Source organism: Rhagoletis zephyria, unplaced genomic scaffold, assembly GCF_001687245.7.
Source record: "Rhagoletis zephyria isolate East Lansing unplaced genomic scaffold, Rhagoletis_zephyria_1.1 Rzeph_scaffold_02650, whole genome shotgun sequence".
Classification (NCBI taxonomy): domain Eukaryota; kingdom Metazoa; phylum Arthropoda; class Insecta; order Diptera; family Tephritidae; genus Rhagoletis; species Rhagoletis zephyria.
The window spans coordinates 50,770-65,357 of NW_016159734.1; the positions used below are offsets into that span (position 1 = coordinate 50,770).

Here is a 14,588-nt window from a genome sequence, read left to right on the forward strand (position 1 = left end):
AGTAATTCCTACGAAAAGTGTATGCCAATATCCTAAATCGCAACGTCCAACCGTCCAACGCAATAAAACTGATGATTTGTTATTTGTTAAGCAAAAACAATTGAAATCTGCAAAATATCAACTAAAATATTTGCCATACAAACACACTTAACCCATCTACACTCGCACTTTGATTCTCAAAAAAAAAAGATTAAAAAAAATGCATTTAAACATTTCATATTTACGTAAACGTCTGAGAAGTACCTCGACCGCCAGTCACAGCGCCACACACCGGAATGCTCTCAACGCACTCCATCGGCTGTGCTGTTCAGTCTTGCGGATTCCATTCCTGGTGTTGCTGCTGCTGTGCCAGCTAAGTGTAGATATAGATTATAGACTATGGAGTGGACAAGGCGGCAGTGGTGGTGGTGGTGGTCCACGTATGTTGGTAGCAGCCAGTCAATCTGGCATTTACATAGATAATGGCGTCGATCAGACGATAATGCATCGCGTCTTGGACGACGATGACAAAATGGATGTGTCCTATGAGATTTTGGAATTTCTAGGATTGTCGGAGAGACCACGACGGAAGCATAGTCATTTGTCGTTGAGGTAAGTGGAACAAAAAAAAAAAACATCATTGAGTGATATTAAAATTATCAAGTATCGATTCGCATGTAGCAGTTAGTTAGTTAAATAAATATTTATAATAATAAATACATATGTCACAGAACAAGAGACAATGCCAACATTTATATTTCTAAATTGAGTCCGGAATGCCCAACTATCGATAGTTTTCCAGCTCTACGATGTATATGAATAATCGATAACTAGATTCGATTAATACGTATTTAATGGCGCATATTCATAGTCATATTTAGTACTCAACTAAGTCGAAACTATTCTAAGTCACAACCAAAGCTATTCATAGTCGCCTTAGTTTCGACTTTTCTGGCTAAGTACCAACTTAAAATTTAGTTTCGGCTGCAGCTGCAACTAAGTCGTAACTAGGAAGAAGTATTTTATCAAATTAAGGTAAAACAGGCGAAATATGTAAAAATTAAGTTGGTAGAGGGTGATTTTGATAATATTGAATAATCTACAATTAAAATTTACAAAGATCGATCCATTTTAATAGGAAGATGAAATTTAATGCGTATTACAGATTCGAATAAAGCTACATCACAATTTTATAATTGGAATAATTTAGATAAATTTTCAAATAATAAGTCAGTTTCACGCTAGTTCTTTTAAAGTAAATTTGTGCATAACATTTAGATATCTACTATTTGTATGTTTCACAGCATGCTTTCGATAAACATCGACTTCACATCACTGCGGTTGTTCTGGCTATTTCACACAATTAACAAGAAAATGATACCTTATTCTTTTGCAAAATCATGCAATGAAAATAAAAATTACATAAACGGATGATCAAACTTGATATTATTTAATAAAAATGTAATTTTTCCAAAATATCGTAAAGAAAAATCGATACATTTTCACACTCGTTTTGCTATATCGTAAACTAAGTCGAAACTACTTAGTAGAATTCTGAAATGCGACTATGAATAGAGGTAAATTTTAAATTGAGACTTAAATTTAAGTTGCAACTTTGTTAGTTTCGACTTAGTTGCTGGACTATGAATACGCACCAATGATATTCATAAATATTCTGATAAGCTCATAGAAAATAGTATCGATATTGATATCAAATTTATCGATTGATCAACTTATCCATGAATTCCTAAATATATTCGTATATCTCCAGACAATGGATTTATGTGTAAAATTTAATTTTAAGGTGGATTAGCTATGTAAAAACCTGATAGCCTTAAACTAAAATTCAATAATCGAACACTTAAAGATTTCTAAATTCTAAATTTAATTAATGCTAAGTAAAAACATTCCCGCTTTTACCGATCGCAAACATATCGATTTGTGACTATTTTTAAAGCTCAATATAGCCATTTGTTGCAATTTTTTTCTCAGACTACATAGTTTGTTCTATATGAGTACCTCATTTCATTAAAAAAATATGTATGTATGTACATAAATTAATTTTGTTTTCATTCGTATGTATGTTTGAACGGATGCTCTCTCGTGCACATGCTTGCTTAACAGACTAGCTGACTACTTTGCCGGTTTGCCTTACCTTAGATCAAATATTTATTATTATTTACATAAAAAATAGTTTTATATTCACTTATACATATGTCCATATTATTTATGAATTTAGATATTTATATATACTTTGTTCACTTTTGCACTTCTAATCGATATTGCTCGCGTCGTTTTTCAGCTGTAATTGTAGACATATTTTGTTGTGTTTACTTTTTAATCTTAATATTATTTATTTTTGTAGTTGTTTCCTTAATTGAGTTAGAAAATGCTTTTTTTTTTATTTGCATAGAAAAAAATTCAATTACATATATGCATTTATAGTACATATATATGTACATACATATGCACATATAAATATATGTATATTAGACCGTACCTGAAAAAAGTTCGCCGTTCGCCATTGATATTCGAATCCAAAGTATTTATTCAAAGCAAATTTGAATAACAATTTTTTTGCTGAACATAGGGTTTGCTTTTTTGCATTTTTCGTCATATCTTCGGCATGTACAGTCGGATCTGAAAGTATGATATATTGATTTATTTTGCCTCGAGGAGAAATTTTTTTTAACAAAGTTCATTGACCTCAAGTACCCCGTTCTAGTACTTACCCACCAGGGCTCAGTTTTTATCACCCTAACGTATAACCCTAATATCAGTAAATTAAAATGGAATGTCCGTAACGCAGGAAATGGGTATTTCCAATCTGGCGGTACGTGACACTTGTATGACCAAATGTTAAAAAAAAATTTAAAAAGTCAAAATTTTATTCAGTAAAAAATTACAGAATTTAGTTACGTTACTAAAATGTCCATTGAAAAATTTTTGTTAATATTGATCTTGAAAGAATTTTTAACGAGAAGAAAACGTGCTTTTCATGTCGAACGTACTTTTTATTTTGACATCAGCGCCACCAGCGATTCCATTTTTTTGCAAAACTATGTCTTACTACGTTTCAACTAAACATGCCAAATGTGAAACAAATCAGACCATAAATACGGTATTTCAAAATAACTCGACCCTGGCGTCAAGTAACGAGACCATTTTTGGCAAAAATTTTTCTGCTTACATAACCAATATATGTTAATTATAAAAGCAGCCAATCGGCCCAAGTTAGATATATATTTTTATTTTAATTTTTTTTCGCGGTAGACTTTTTGCTGGAATCACCCTCATGTTTTTATATGCACCCATTTTCTGGGGCTCCATTTCGTCTACAAATCGCTTGTTTCATATTCCACAAGGGGAATGCATTGCACTCGTGTGCAAGTATTACTTTTCATACTTGCGAAATTGTATTCAATAGCTGTGAAAAAGAAAGATTCGAATTACCGAAAAAACGGAGCAATGCAAAAAATTTGGTTCATGTAGATTTACATATGTATGTACATACACAAATCTGTGCACATAAATACATGAACATGTATCAATTTTGATATTTTTGCGCTCAGACCTGATAGATATCTGATTACTTTTAGAAAAGCTACCATAGCTCTTATTTTTTTTAATTCTGGCTTTGGACGTTAGACATGAATTCATTATTATATCCTAAAGTCATCTAGTTGGCGAAAGAACCGTTGTCGAAAGTTATTTCTACTTTTTGTGCACATGGTAATGGAAAAAAATTTACCAAAATTCAATAGGAAATAATTGTACATTCTAATATCTTTAAGAAACCAAAAAATCGAATAAAAACAAATTAAAAAAAAGTTTAAAATATTAAGCTCTCCCCGCTAGGATTTTTCATAATTGGAAAAAATACCCGTATTTTAAAAATAAAAGATATTTACACCTTTTCCAAGAGTACTTCAGAAATCATCAAATGTACTTCAGAATAGTCATTTGTACTTCAGAAATAGTAAAATGTACTTCAGAATAGTAAATTGTACTTCAGAAAAAGTAAAATGTAATTCAGGATAGTCAATTGTACTTCAGAAACCGTAAAAAGTATTTCAGAAACTGTAAAGTTTTCTTCAGAATAGTCAATTGTACTTCAGAAACTGTAAAAAGTATTTCAGAATAGTCAATTGTACTTCAGAAACCGTAAAATGTACTTCAGAATAGTCAATTGTACTTCAGAAACCGTAAAAAGTATTTCAGAAACCGTAAAATTTACTTCAGAAGACGAAAGTTACTACATACATATTGTAATTATTTAAATGGTATATAAAATAGTATTTTTAAATATGTTTATTTTTTTAATATATTTTCCAAATTACAAGTCCATAGAAGCAGTTTGTTCGCAATGTCTACTATATATTTAAGAATGAAACAATTAAATTAATGCAGACTAAATTATGTTCCAACTGCCAGGTCGTATAAAGATAGTGCATCTGCATGGATGAAAACTGGTATAATGTTGAATCGCTATGCCACAATCGCCACCAACAACTGTCGCTTTTCCCTCGTCAACGCCCGGACCAAATAATAATGTCGCTTGTACATACTCCATGTAGTAAATGCTTGCACGGTAAAATTCGGACTATGAACAAATATATAGCCTTCCGCTTTATGCTGATATGGCATGTCAGTGGATCCATACAGTGCTACAGAAGTGGGTTGACTTGGGTAACAACCTCGGGGATCTGGTTGTTGTATGCGATAACGCTCCGTGCCACTCCCACTTAGAAAGTGCAATCAACAACTTTAACGCGACAGACAAAGCAACGCTCCTACGTCTTGGACCATATTCGCCAATGTTGAATCCAAGGCAAAAGCGACAGTTGTTGGTGGAGATTGTGGCAGAGCCATTCAACATTCAACCACTTTTCACCCAGATGCACAATCTTTATTCGATATGCCAGCTGGTACATAATTTAAAACTGCATTAATAAATTAATTGTTTCATTCTTAAATGTATAGACATTGCGAACAAACTATGTAATTTACTTGTAATTTGAAAAATACATTAAAAAGTAAATATATTTAAAATCACTATAATATATTTACTATTTAAATAATTACAATGTGTACGAATTTTCGTCTTCTGAAGTACATTTTACGATTTCTGAAGTACAATTTACGGTTTCTGAAGTACAATTTACTATTCTGAAGTACATTTTACGGTTTCCGAAGTACTATTGACTATTCTGAAGAACATTTTACGGTTTCTGAAGTACAATTGACTATTCTGAAGTACAGTTGACTGTTCTGAAATACATTTTACGGTTTCTGAAGTACAATTGACCATTCTGAAGTACATTTTACGTTTCCTGAAGTACAATTGACTATTCTGAAGTACATTTTACAGTTTCTGAAATACATTTGACGCTTTCTGAAGTACTCTTGGAAAAGGTGTAGAACTGCCTCAAACCGCATAAAGTTTTCCATGTGCATATGTATTTTATATGGGGGAAAACACTTTTTCGTGGAAATGGTATAGAATTCTTGAAAATCAAAATTTTTCGACCGGAAATTCTGTTTCTCTTCAGGAGGCTTTCAGTAATAATACCCAATTGTTTATTTAACCATTTTTTAATACGAGCAATTTTTTGTGGGTCCCTCTATTGCATTTTAAGGGGGTTTTAGGTGGCCCTAATATGATTTTTCTAACAAAAAGATAAGGGTATTTTTTTATTCCATTTAGCAAAATCCTAGGGTGTGAGAGCTTAACATTGTAAATTTGTTTTTGCACCACCGTAATGTATGTGCATTTATAGACCAGAAATAAAACCTATAATTTATCGATTGGTACATATATTTACTGATATTATTTATAACTTTATATATACATAAATATATGTACATATGTATGTCTATAGTTCTCAATACAAAAGTCATTTGATATCGCTCGCTTATATTTATTTAATTTTTTTACTTTTTATTAAATATCTGCTGATTTATTAGTTTATGTTGCCTATAATCTTTTGATATCAACATTTCACAATTCCAGAAAATCAGCACCACAATTTCTACTCGATGTCTATCATCGTTTAACCGAGGAGGAGAATAGTGAAACGCCTACGCGTTCAAAACGTGATCTCGAAGAACAGGAAAATTTCATAACCGATCTCGACAAGCAAGCCATCGATCAAAGTGACATCATAATGACGTTTTTAAATAAAAGTAAGTAAAAAATTTATACATGATTTGGATTCATACATATATGTATGTATATTCAAGGTTATATTTCCAAACAAGTTTATGGTCGAAGGAGTTATATATTTTTTTTACCTGATTATTCTTCTTCTTGTTTCACGCTGTAACCGGCTATATGCTTTTGGCCGAGTTCAATAAAGCACGGCAGTCGTTTCTCTTCTGTGTCAACTGACGTTTATTGGGAATGCTAAGAGATGTCAAGTCCTTTTCCACCTGGTCTTTCCAACGCAAAGGGGGCCTTCCTTTTCCTCGGTGAATGACAGTACTCGGCGACGGAGTTTCTTTCCCACTATAAATTCAGCATCGCTCTTTTACGCGCCAGCTGTTTTAGATGTCGCAAAGCCTCACGCATTTTTTGCCTTGCCCCGTCCACCACATCTTTTTTGGTTGGCAGTGATGTCCTCCCGAGAACATAAACTAGCCGGGCAGAGGCACCTTTCCAGTAAGGGTCCGGACATTGCATGCCCTAAAATCAAAGTCCTTTAAACGCGTACTGTAGTGGTCATAAAAATAAGAGGGTCCCATCCAAGGCTTTGCTTTGCCATTCATTGGAGTTTGGAGGTATAACATCTAAATTTTTTGACCTCCCTCAACGTGTGGGCTTCCCTTAACGCTCTCTGTCAAGGTGCAGTATAGGGGCTTGCTCCTCGACAGCAAGCTCTCTCGCATACCAAATATAGAGGAAAGGTTAAAGAAGGTGTCGGTAGTCCTACATTTATTGTTGTAATTTTATTGCATGGTGCCCTTATAGCAGAGAGTGCTCAGGACAAGTTTATTACTGAAGAGAGTGGAAAGAACTGCCTTAATTGGAATCAGCGAGGCACTTCGAAATACCCCTACCATGCACTTAATGCAATGTACTCCGCAATCCTCAAACGCTTTGGATTCATTTCGGGCCGAACCGATCCCTGCAGACCGTTGCTAGAATCCAAGCGCTACATATAAATACATACTCTGCTAGCAAGACGGAAATGAAGGCCCTTAGCTGGCACTATATTATAAAGACTCCACTGGCTAAATAGGTTTTGCTTGTGGACAGATGGGCTATTAGTCGGCTCAGCGAACGTTGGGCGAAAATTCTGGAATGCAAGGTGGCTAGCTATCCATCGACGTCGGCCAACAAAGCAGCTGTTATAACTGAACAAGTCACAACTCGACTGGCTGTTGAAAGCTCGGTGCGGCGAGATTCAACATCCCCTCAAGCCTCCACACCAAGAGGCAACTATCCTGAGCTCGCTAACCTAAGCCAATCGAAACAGATGATGCTACATACATGTACATATCGACATACATACATCTATTGTTCATATTTTACAAGTGGACGACTTAGCGACAGGTAAAAGCAATCGACTGATTATTTGTCTTTTTGCCTTTTTTTGCTGACATTCCAAGAACTCTTCTCCAACATACAAATGAACGTAAAATGAGCAATAAGGGATATATTAAGGTGCCTCACCAAAAATAGTTGAGGTTTTTTCCCGCTGGAATTATAAAATTTATTATATTTTAAGACTGCCGCCAAAACATTTTGGAAAAATATTATGATTTACATGAGCTGGATCGTTTAGAAAAAAATTCAAAAAATCTCATAATTTTTAGTCCGATGATAAAATTTTTAAACAATTTCATAAATACATATGTGTGTACCTTCTAAGCTTAAATTCTTCTTTTTGGCGGGAGTCATAAAATAAAATGGAATTTATAATTCTGATGAAAAAGGAGTACCGACGTTTTGTATGTAAAGTGATGCACCCTAATGCACAGATGCTTATGTGTGTGTTGGTAATGGATTTTTGCTTCTCCACTTCACCTTTTTGGTTGCAATTCAGTGCCGGTTGCATGCAACATTTTCGGATTTGTAGGAATATAAGTGACCACATAATGGCTACCTGGCGTCCAGCATACTATTGGATAGCTAATTTAGTTCTTACCTACCTGCATACATACAAAGATTAAAACTTATTTTCAAACTTTTGCTTACACTTTATTTTTTCCATTTACTTAGACCACCATGTCGACGAAGTGCGTCACGAGCATGGCCGGCGACTTTGGTTTGATGTATCGGATGTACCCAATGATAATTACTTAATGATGGCCGAGTTGCGTATATATCAAAATCCAGCGCAGGGTAAATGGATGACCAGCGGAAAAGAGTTTACCATCACCGTTTATGCGATTATTAATATGGAAGGTCAGCGAGAATTGGAGATGCTCTCCTCAGTTAATACGACCTCAGATTATCAAGGATGGTTGGAATTGAATGTGACACAAGGACTGGATATTTGGCTGCATGGTTACGAAAGAAGCAATAAGGGGCTCTATATTGGAGCACATGCGGTGAATAAGCCAGAACGTGAAGTAAAGTTGGATGATATAGGTTTGGTGCATCCGAAGGGCGATGATGAATATCAGCCATTTATGATCGGATTCTTTCGTGGGCCAGAGGTGAGTATGAACTATAGACAGCTCTGCTCGGACTACAAAGAATGCCAACTAGATTGTTATTTTGTTGTTCCGTTTTGCAGCTCATTAAGTCCACGAATCGCCATAGTCGCCAAAAGCGCAATACGCCACATGTACGCCGACGCAAGAAGTCCGAAATGATCAACCCGTTCCTTGAGGGCACTATGGAGAATATGCGCAGTTGCCAAATGCAAACGCTATACATTGATTTCAAGGATCTAGGCTGGCATGTAGGTTGCTTGTGTTGTGATTCTTGAATTAATTCTAAACAAAAAAAAAAAAAATGGTTTTCTATCTTACAGGACTGGATCATTGCGCCAGAGGGTTATGGCGCCTACTATTGCAGCGGTGAATGCAATTTCCCATTAAATGCTCATATGAATGCCACGAATCATGCCATTGTTCAGACTTTGGTGCATTTGTTGGAACCGAAAAAGGTGCCGAAGCCTTGTTGTGCGCCAACACGTTTAGGTGCTCTACCCGTCCTCTATCACTTGAACGAAGAAAATGTTAATTTAAAAAAATATAAAAATATGATTGTGAAAAGCTGTGGCTGTCATTAAATGCATTCGAAAAGAACATTGAAAAAAGCGATATTAATAAAATTAAATGTATGTAATTAAGGAGACATTTATGTATGTAAACAATTATCTTATAAGCGCTAAGGGCCCATACTGACTGATACCTTCACCATAAAACTATAAAATTACCATATTAACTCGAAGGGCTTGAACGCAAGGTCTTACCGCCTACATAATGGCACCAAAGTCCCCGCAAAGGTCGGAAGAGTGGAGACCTCCCTGGCTAACACATCCGCAGCTTAATTTTATGTTGGCATGACCAAAAGACTTCAGACCCAAAATAGCTGCCTTATTATCATAGAAAATGGCGACTAGCTCACCTTGACACTGGCATAAACTAATGCCAGCGCTCTGAGTCGAAAGGCTAGTCCCCTCTGAACACTGACTACTAACGTTACTCTTTAGTATGCAGCTTCCCAATTCTTACTTTGCAGCATCGCAGTCGTGCGTCGAAATTTGAGATTTTCATTGGCGTTATTCTACCACAAATTTATTCTTTCGAAATGAAGAAGTATTGAAAACGCTTTAAAATCTGTCGTTAATGTTTTTATTTACGACGTAATTCAACGAACGACTGTCGATGTGAACGACTTACGACAACCATCAAGTACAATGGGAAATACTGCCTGAGTGCTTTGAAAATTTTTTTCGGGTTTTCGGGCTACCTACAATTCCATTCCATTCGAAAGGCTCCGCAGCGCAATTCTTTTGATCCAAGGAGACAGCAGTTTTTGTACGTTAACATCCAATATAGAAATGCAGATGTAGGTAGACAGAGAAACATAGCGTATTTCTAACAGACTCACATAACTAACGAATAAAAGTAAGTAATAAATGCCTAAGTTTTGAATAAGTACCTTTTTGCCCCAAAACAGTCACAAACATGGAATTGGAGAAAACTTAATGATAAAGGGCCCATAGCAGATTAGGAGAGGAAAATGGCCCTATCTTTGTCTTTGGATTTGTTGCAATGAAATAACTATTAAAAAAAAAGAGAAGAATAACATGAAAGTGATGAAAGTAATACGCAGAGTCATTCACGCGATTACCTCTTTAACATCTTGATTCGCTCTGGGGCCTAGAGGCTAGGCGTGCATACCAGATTTTTGGCAGCATTGCTTAGCATAACACCAATATCAAATTACCGCCACTATTCTTATACGGAAACGGATCTAATTTAGGTACCATTTTGAATGCTCGCGTGATGTTAATGAATTCACAGTAAGTTTTAGGATATACATACAAACTTTCTGTAAAGTGTCGCGTAGGTCAATACAAAGTATGTATGTATATGCATACATACCTACATATGTATGTATAATTATTATTCACGCATGCGTTAAATAACTAGAAAAGACCGGCCTGGAACCGGGAAGGGCTAGTGTGTGGAAATACATATGTACATATGTATGTTTGTACAAAGTTATAAAATCCAAGTCTTCAAGCAGCTGAGAGTAAAAACCATACAAATGCCCTTACTGGCGCTGCAGTGCTGACGTTTGTTCGTGCTGATAATGCAGTGCAACGAATGGTGTCCGTCTAGTGCATATACATACCTACATACATACAAATATGCTTGTAATTAAAACAAAATTTTGGTTGACATTAAGCACATTAATTATTAAAATAACGCTTCATAAATGGACTTAGTTTAAAATTCCCTTTTTTTCCATAAAACTTTTAATTTAATTACAACTATTATTTTTTGTTATTTGCAGTCTTCTCATTCTTTCACTTCCGTTACGCACTGCTTTACCCACGGAACCCAAATATTACCCCCAGCTAGAATGTGAGCGGGCAAAAGCACTTTGAAGGGCAACACTGCTGCCAAGTCGCTCGCTCGTTCGCCACTTCACTGTGTACATATTCAAAAAGTTTACCTTCATTCGAAGAGAAAATTCACAATCGACAGGATATCGCTCGAGCGAAGAGTGACAGGAAAATCTAATTGGAAAAAATTAATATTGGAATTAATTGTTAACGAATTTAAAATGCATTAATGTAACGTTAAGGTAATGAAAATTATTGCAAAATCGTTGAATTTCTTTTGCGAAAAAAGTGTATCGCAAAAGAATGCAACGAGAAACGCGTAAAATCGGGAAAATCGTGCTATCCGTAAATCAATTAAACTAAATGCGTGAAAAAAAACGTGAAAATGCAAAGTAGAGAAAAAATGAAGAATACACGATTTTAGAAGTGCTGCAAGTGTTTTTTTGTACGTGTGCGTGTGCTTGTGTGTAGCGTTCACCTTGACGTAGGAAGAACCCAAAGAGCAGCGGGCAGAGCGTAAAATTCGCATGTGCATACATAAATACTTACATACATATACTCNTGTGTAGCGTTCACCTTGACGTAGGAAGAACCCAAAGAGCAGCGGGCAGAGCGTAAAATTCGCATGTGCATACATAAATACTTACATACATATACTCGTACTTAGGCCTTATACATAAATCGAGTATCTACATACATATATAGTATATGCACATAACGTGTGTCCTAAAAGACACAAATACACGGTACACATTTTACCCTTGCGCGCATCAGCAGCAGCGACGACGACAAATGGGTGGCTCGGTCGGTCATTGGGTGGGCTGAGTTGCAGGCTGGCAGCAGCAGCAGCGGCAGCAGCTGTAAAGTACGATGGAGTGTTTTCAGAGTTACTGCGAGGGTTGTGCGGCGTGCACTCTACTACATAGTTACATATGCAAGTACGTGCATCCTACGTGCGTGCATGCCAACTCATTTGGGTACTTGTGCTCGAGAGGATGTGATACTTGGATATGCGGTCAAAGGATGCACATTCGTTGATAATGAGACAGTGCGACAGCGTGTGTGGTATGACAAAAATATCAACCTATACGTCAACGTACAACAATGACAAAGTTTGCAACAACATCGACGTCGTCTGTGACTCTGACAGTGACGGCACTCAGCGAGGCAGTGATGAGAGATAACTGACTGAACCTGCGACAACGACAAAAAACACAACAAGAATAACAAGAACAAAAACAAAAACAAGAAGACAAGTGACACTTTTACTTACTTCATAATGTATAGGTACTATACACACATACATATAAGTATTTAACAAAAACAAGGGAAATGAGAAATTGTTAAGTGTAGCAGAAAACGTAAAAAGCAAATCGATTGCGTAAAAATGCTGACAATATGAAAATGATGCATTTATGTACCTATGTGTAGCTGAGTGACAGCAAATTGTTGAAGTGATGGTGAAAAATGCATTGAATTTTGAAAAAAGTTGGAATGAAAGGAACTAAAGAAATGGAAATTTTGTTCTAGCTGCAGCTAGAGAGTGGGGCACTAACAACATCTAGCAAAAAAATGGGGCAAAGACTGTACGAATGCATATGTATGTATGTACGTACATAAATACAATACATACTGCATTGTAAATTGGTGCATACATTTAGAAAAATATTTATGCAGACTGTTTCAGAGCTTTTGATGAATTAAATGTGCAAATATTAAAATTGTAAAAAAATATTTGGGTATAAGTACATATGCTACAAATGTGGTGGCCAATTCCTGTTCTGTGAAAACGTGAAGTGAAAGCCTTAATTAATCGAGAATTGCTTAAAATGATATATCGAAACGATAAAATGAAAAATTTAATTTTCACTGAAATTGAATTTTTCATTTTCACTTCACAGTTTCACAGAACCAGAACTGGTCCTCTGTGTTGTTAGTATCGGAATTTTGATTACTTTGAACAAACAAATATTATGTGCTAAGTCCGCCTTATAGTGCGCAGGCAACTGGCTGAGTCAACTGGGATCGTCGGTTTGAATCCCGCTGAAGAAGTCTGATGAGGAGATGTGGTAATCTCCGAAATAGCTATCACTTCTACCATTTATAAATTATTGTTAATTTTTCCACAATGGTTATCCTTAAAAAAGCCTCAGGCTCAATAAAATTGTTGAATATATGTAACTGTAAATAACAAAAAACAAACAAACAAATATTATAAAAACGTCATAAAGGTGAACTTCGAATACTTTATTTTAGAAAGAAACTGTACTAATCAGGAAAACATTTTCTTTATAACTTTAGCATATAAACGGCTGAAAGCGAAAATTGGACATATGTATGTATGTACATAAATTTTTGGTAATACATTTTTGTTTAATTGAAAATTAAGCATACATATCCACATATACAAATGGCACTAAAAATATGGATAAAATCTTGTGTTTTGGATAAAAAAAATATGGGCGTTTAAATGTTAGGATAGGTTAGTTTAGGTTAGAAGGGGCTGCCCCGCGCAGAGCACAGAGACCCATATAACAGTTAAGGAGCATTTTGAAGCCAGCAGGTTGAGGGCCTTCTTGCATTCTATGGCTACTTTGGATGTTGTACCTTTAGATTTGAGAGATTTTATTTCAGCCTGACTGTCAGGAAAAATAGTAATAGATCATCCTGAAGGGGCGTTTAGCTCTGCCATAAGGAGGAAATTGAAAACCGACTTCGGATAGACATTCTTGAAAATACCCTCGATTCGTCGATACGATTTCCTGAAGTGCGGTCTCAACAAATTTTTCCCTTGGAATATGCATGCTGGCTCGATGAGAGGTTGTCGTTTTTTATATTCCGTCGAATATATTCGTCAAAAAGCCTCTCTAGCGTTTTAAGAAAGAATGAAGTGAGGCTTACAGGCCTGAAATCCTTCGGTTTCACATGAGCGGACATGCTTCGTTTTGGTAACAATACAACTTTGGCCTTTCTCCACTCGTATGGTATGTGAGTACGGCTTAGGCAGGGTCCCAGGGATTTTTAGGGCTGAAAGGACATTAAAGCCCATTCCACCTTCTCATCATTTACGATGTCCCTAACGGTATCACCCCTCTGGGAGTATGTCTAGGACCGGGCGAACTGCCGAAGGTGTCGTCCGTCGAGGATCTCCATCTTATTGTTATATGATGACTTCCAGTCACCGTTAGGCTTCTGGGTAGAGTTCATATTTAAAGAAGATTTCGACAGAACTTTCCTCAGCATGTTGGCTATAGAGTTCTCTTCTATGTTGTTGCAGAAGTTCATGGCCTTCTTCAAAACTTTGAGTGCGTCCTTGTTGGGTTGCCAAAGACCGGTTCACTTGGTTTGACTGAAGAACCTCCTGCTGTTTTTCCAGGATTCCCCCACTGACGTTTCTTTTTGCCTTCGGGAAGGTGCTTGGTCAGGAGGCTTTGAAAGCAGCATTACAGGCATTTGTCACAAAGTTCACTGCTTCATAAATTTTCGACGATGAGTCCAGCTCACCGAGACAAATGTAGACAAGTGAATTTATGACCAGTTTTTGTAAGACCATGTTACTGAAAAATTCTTAAGGGA

At 36.1% G+C, this 14,588-nt stretch overlaps 1 protein-coding gene across 9 annotated transcripts in view; it reads left to right on the forward strand.

The window, feature by feature from the left end:
- The window catches only part of LOC108367360 (protein 60A-like), a 14,532-nt gene extending 5,245 nt beyond the window's left edge, over nucleotides 1-9,287 (forward strand). For 7 of the 9 annotated variants that reach the window (XM_017621954.1, XM_017621957.1, XM_017621959.1 and 4 more), the window contains exons 3-7: nucleotides 179-591; nucleotides 5,993-6,165; nucleotides 8,204-8,643; nucleotides 8,724-8,891; nucleotides 8,964-9,224. In XM_017621954.1, the coding sequence (XP_017477443.1) occupies nucleotides 200-591; nucleotides 5,993-6,165; nucleotides 8,204-8,643; nucleotides 8,724-8,891; nucleotides 8,964-9,224 (1,434 nt within the window). In that variant the 5' untranslated portion in view covers nucleotides 179-199. Of the gene's footprint in view, nucleotides 1-2; nucleotides 592-5,992; nucleotides 6,166-8,203; nucleotides 8,644-8,723; nucleotides 8,892-8,963 lie in introns of those variants that run through there. The other 2 variants (XM_017621958.1, XM_017621956.1) reach the window with 2 other exon arrangements.
- The last annotated feature ends 5,301 nt before the right edge of the window (nucleotides 9,288-14,588 follow it).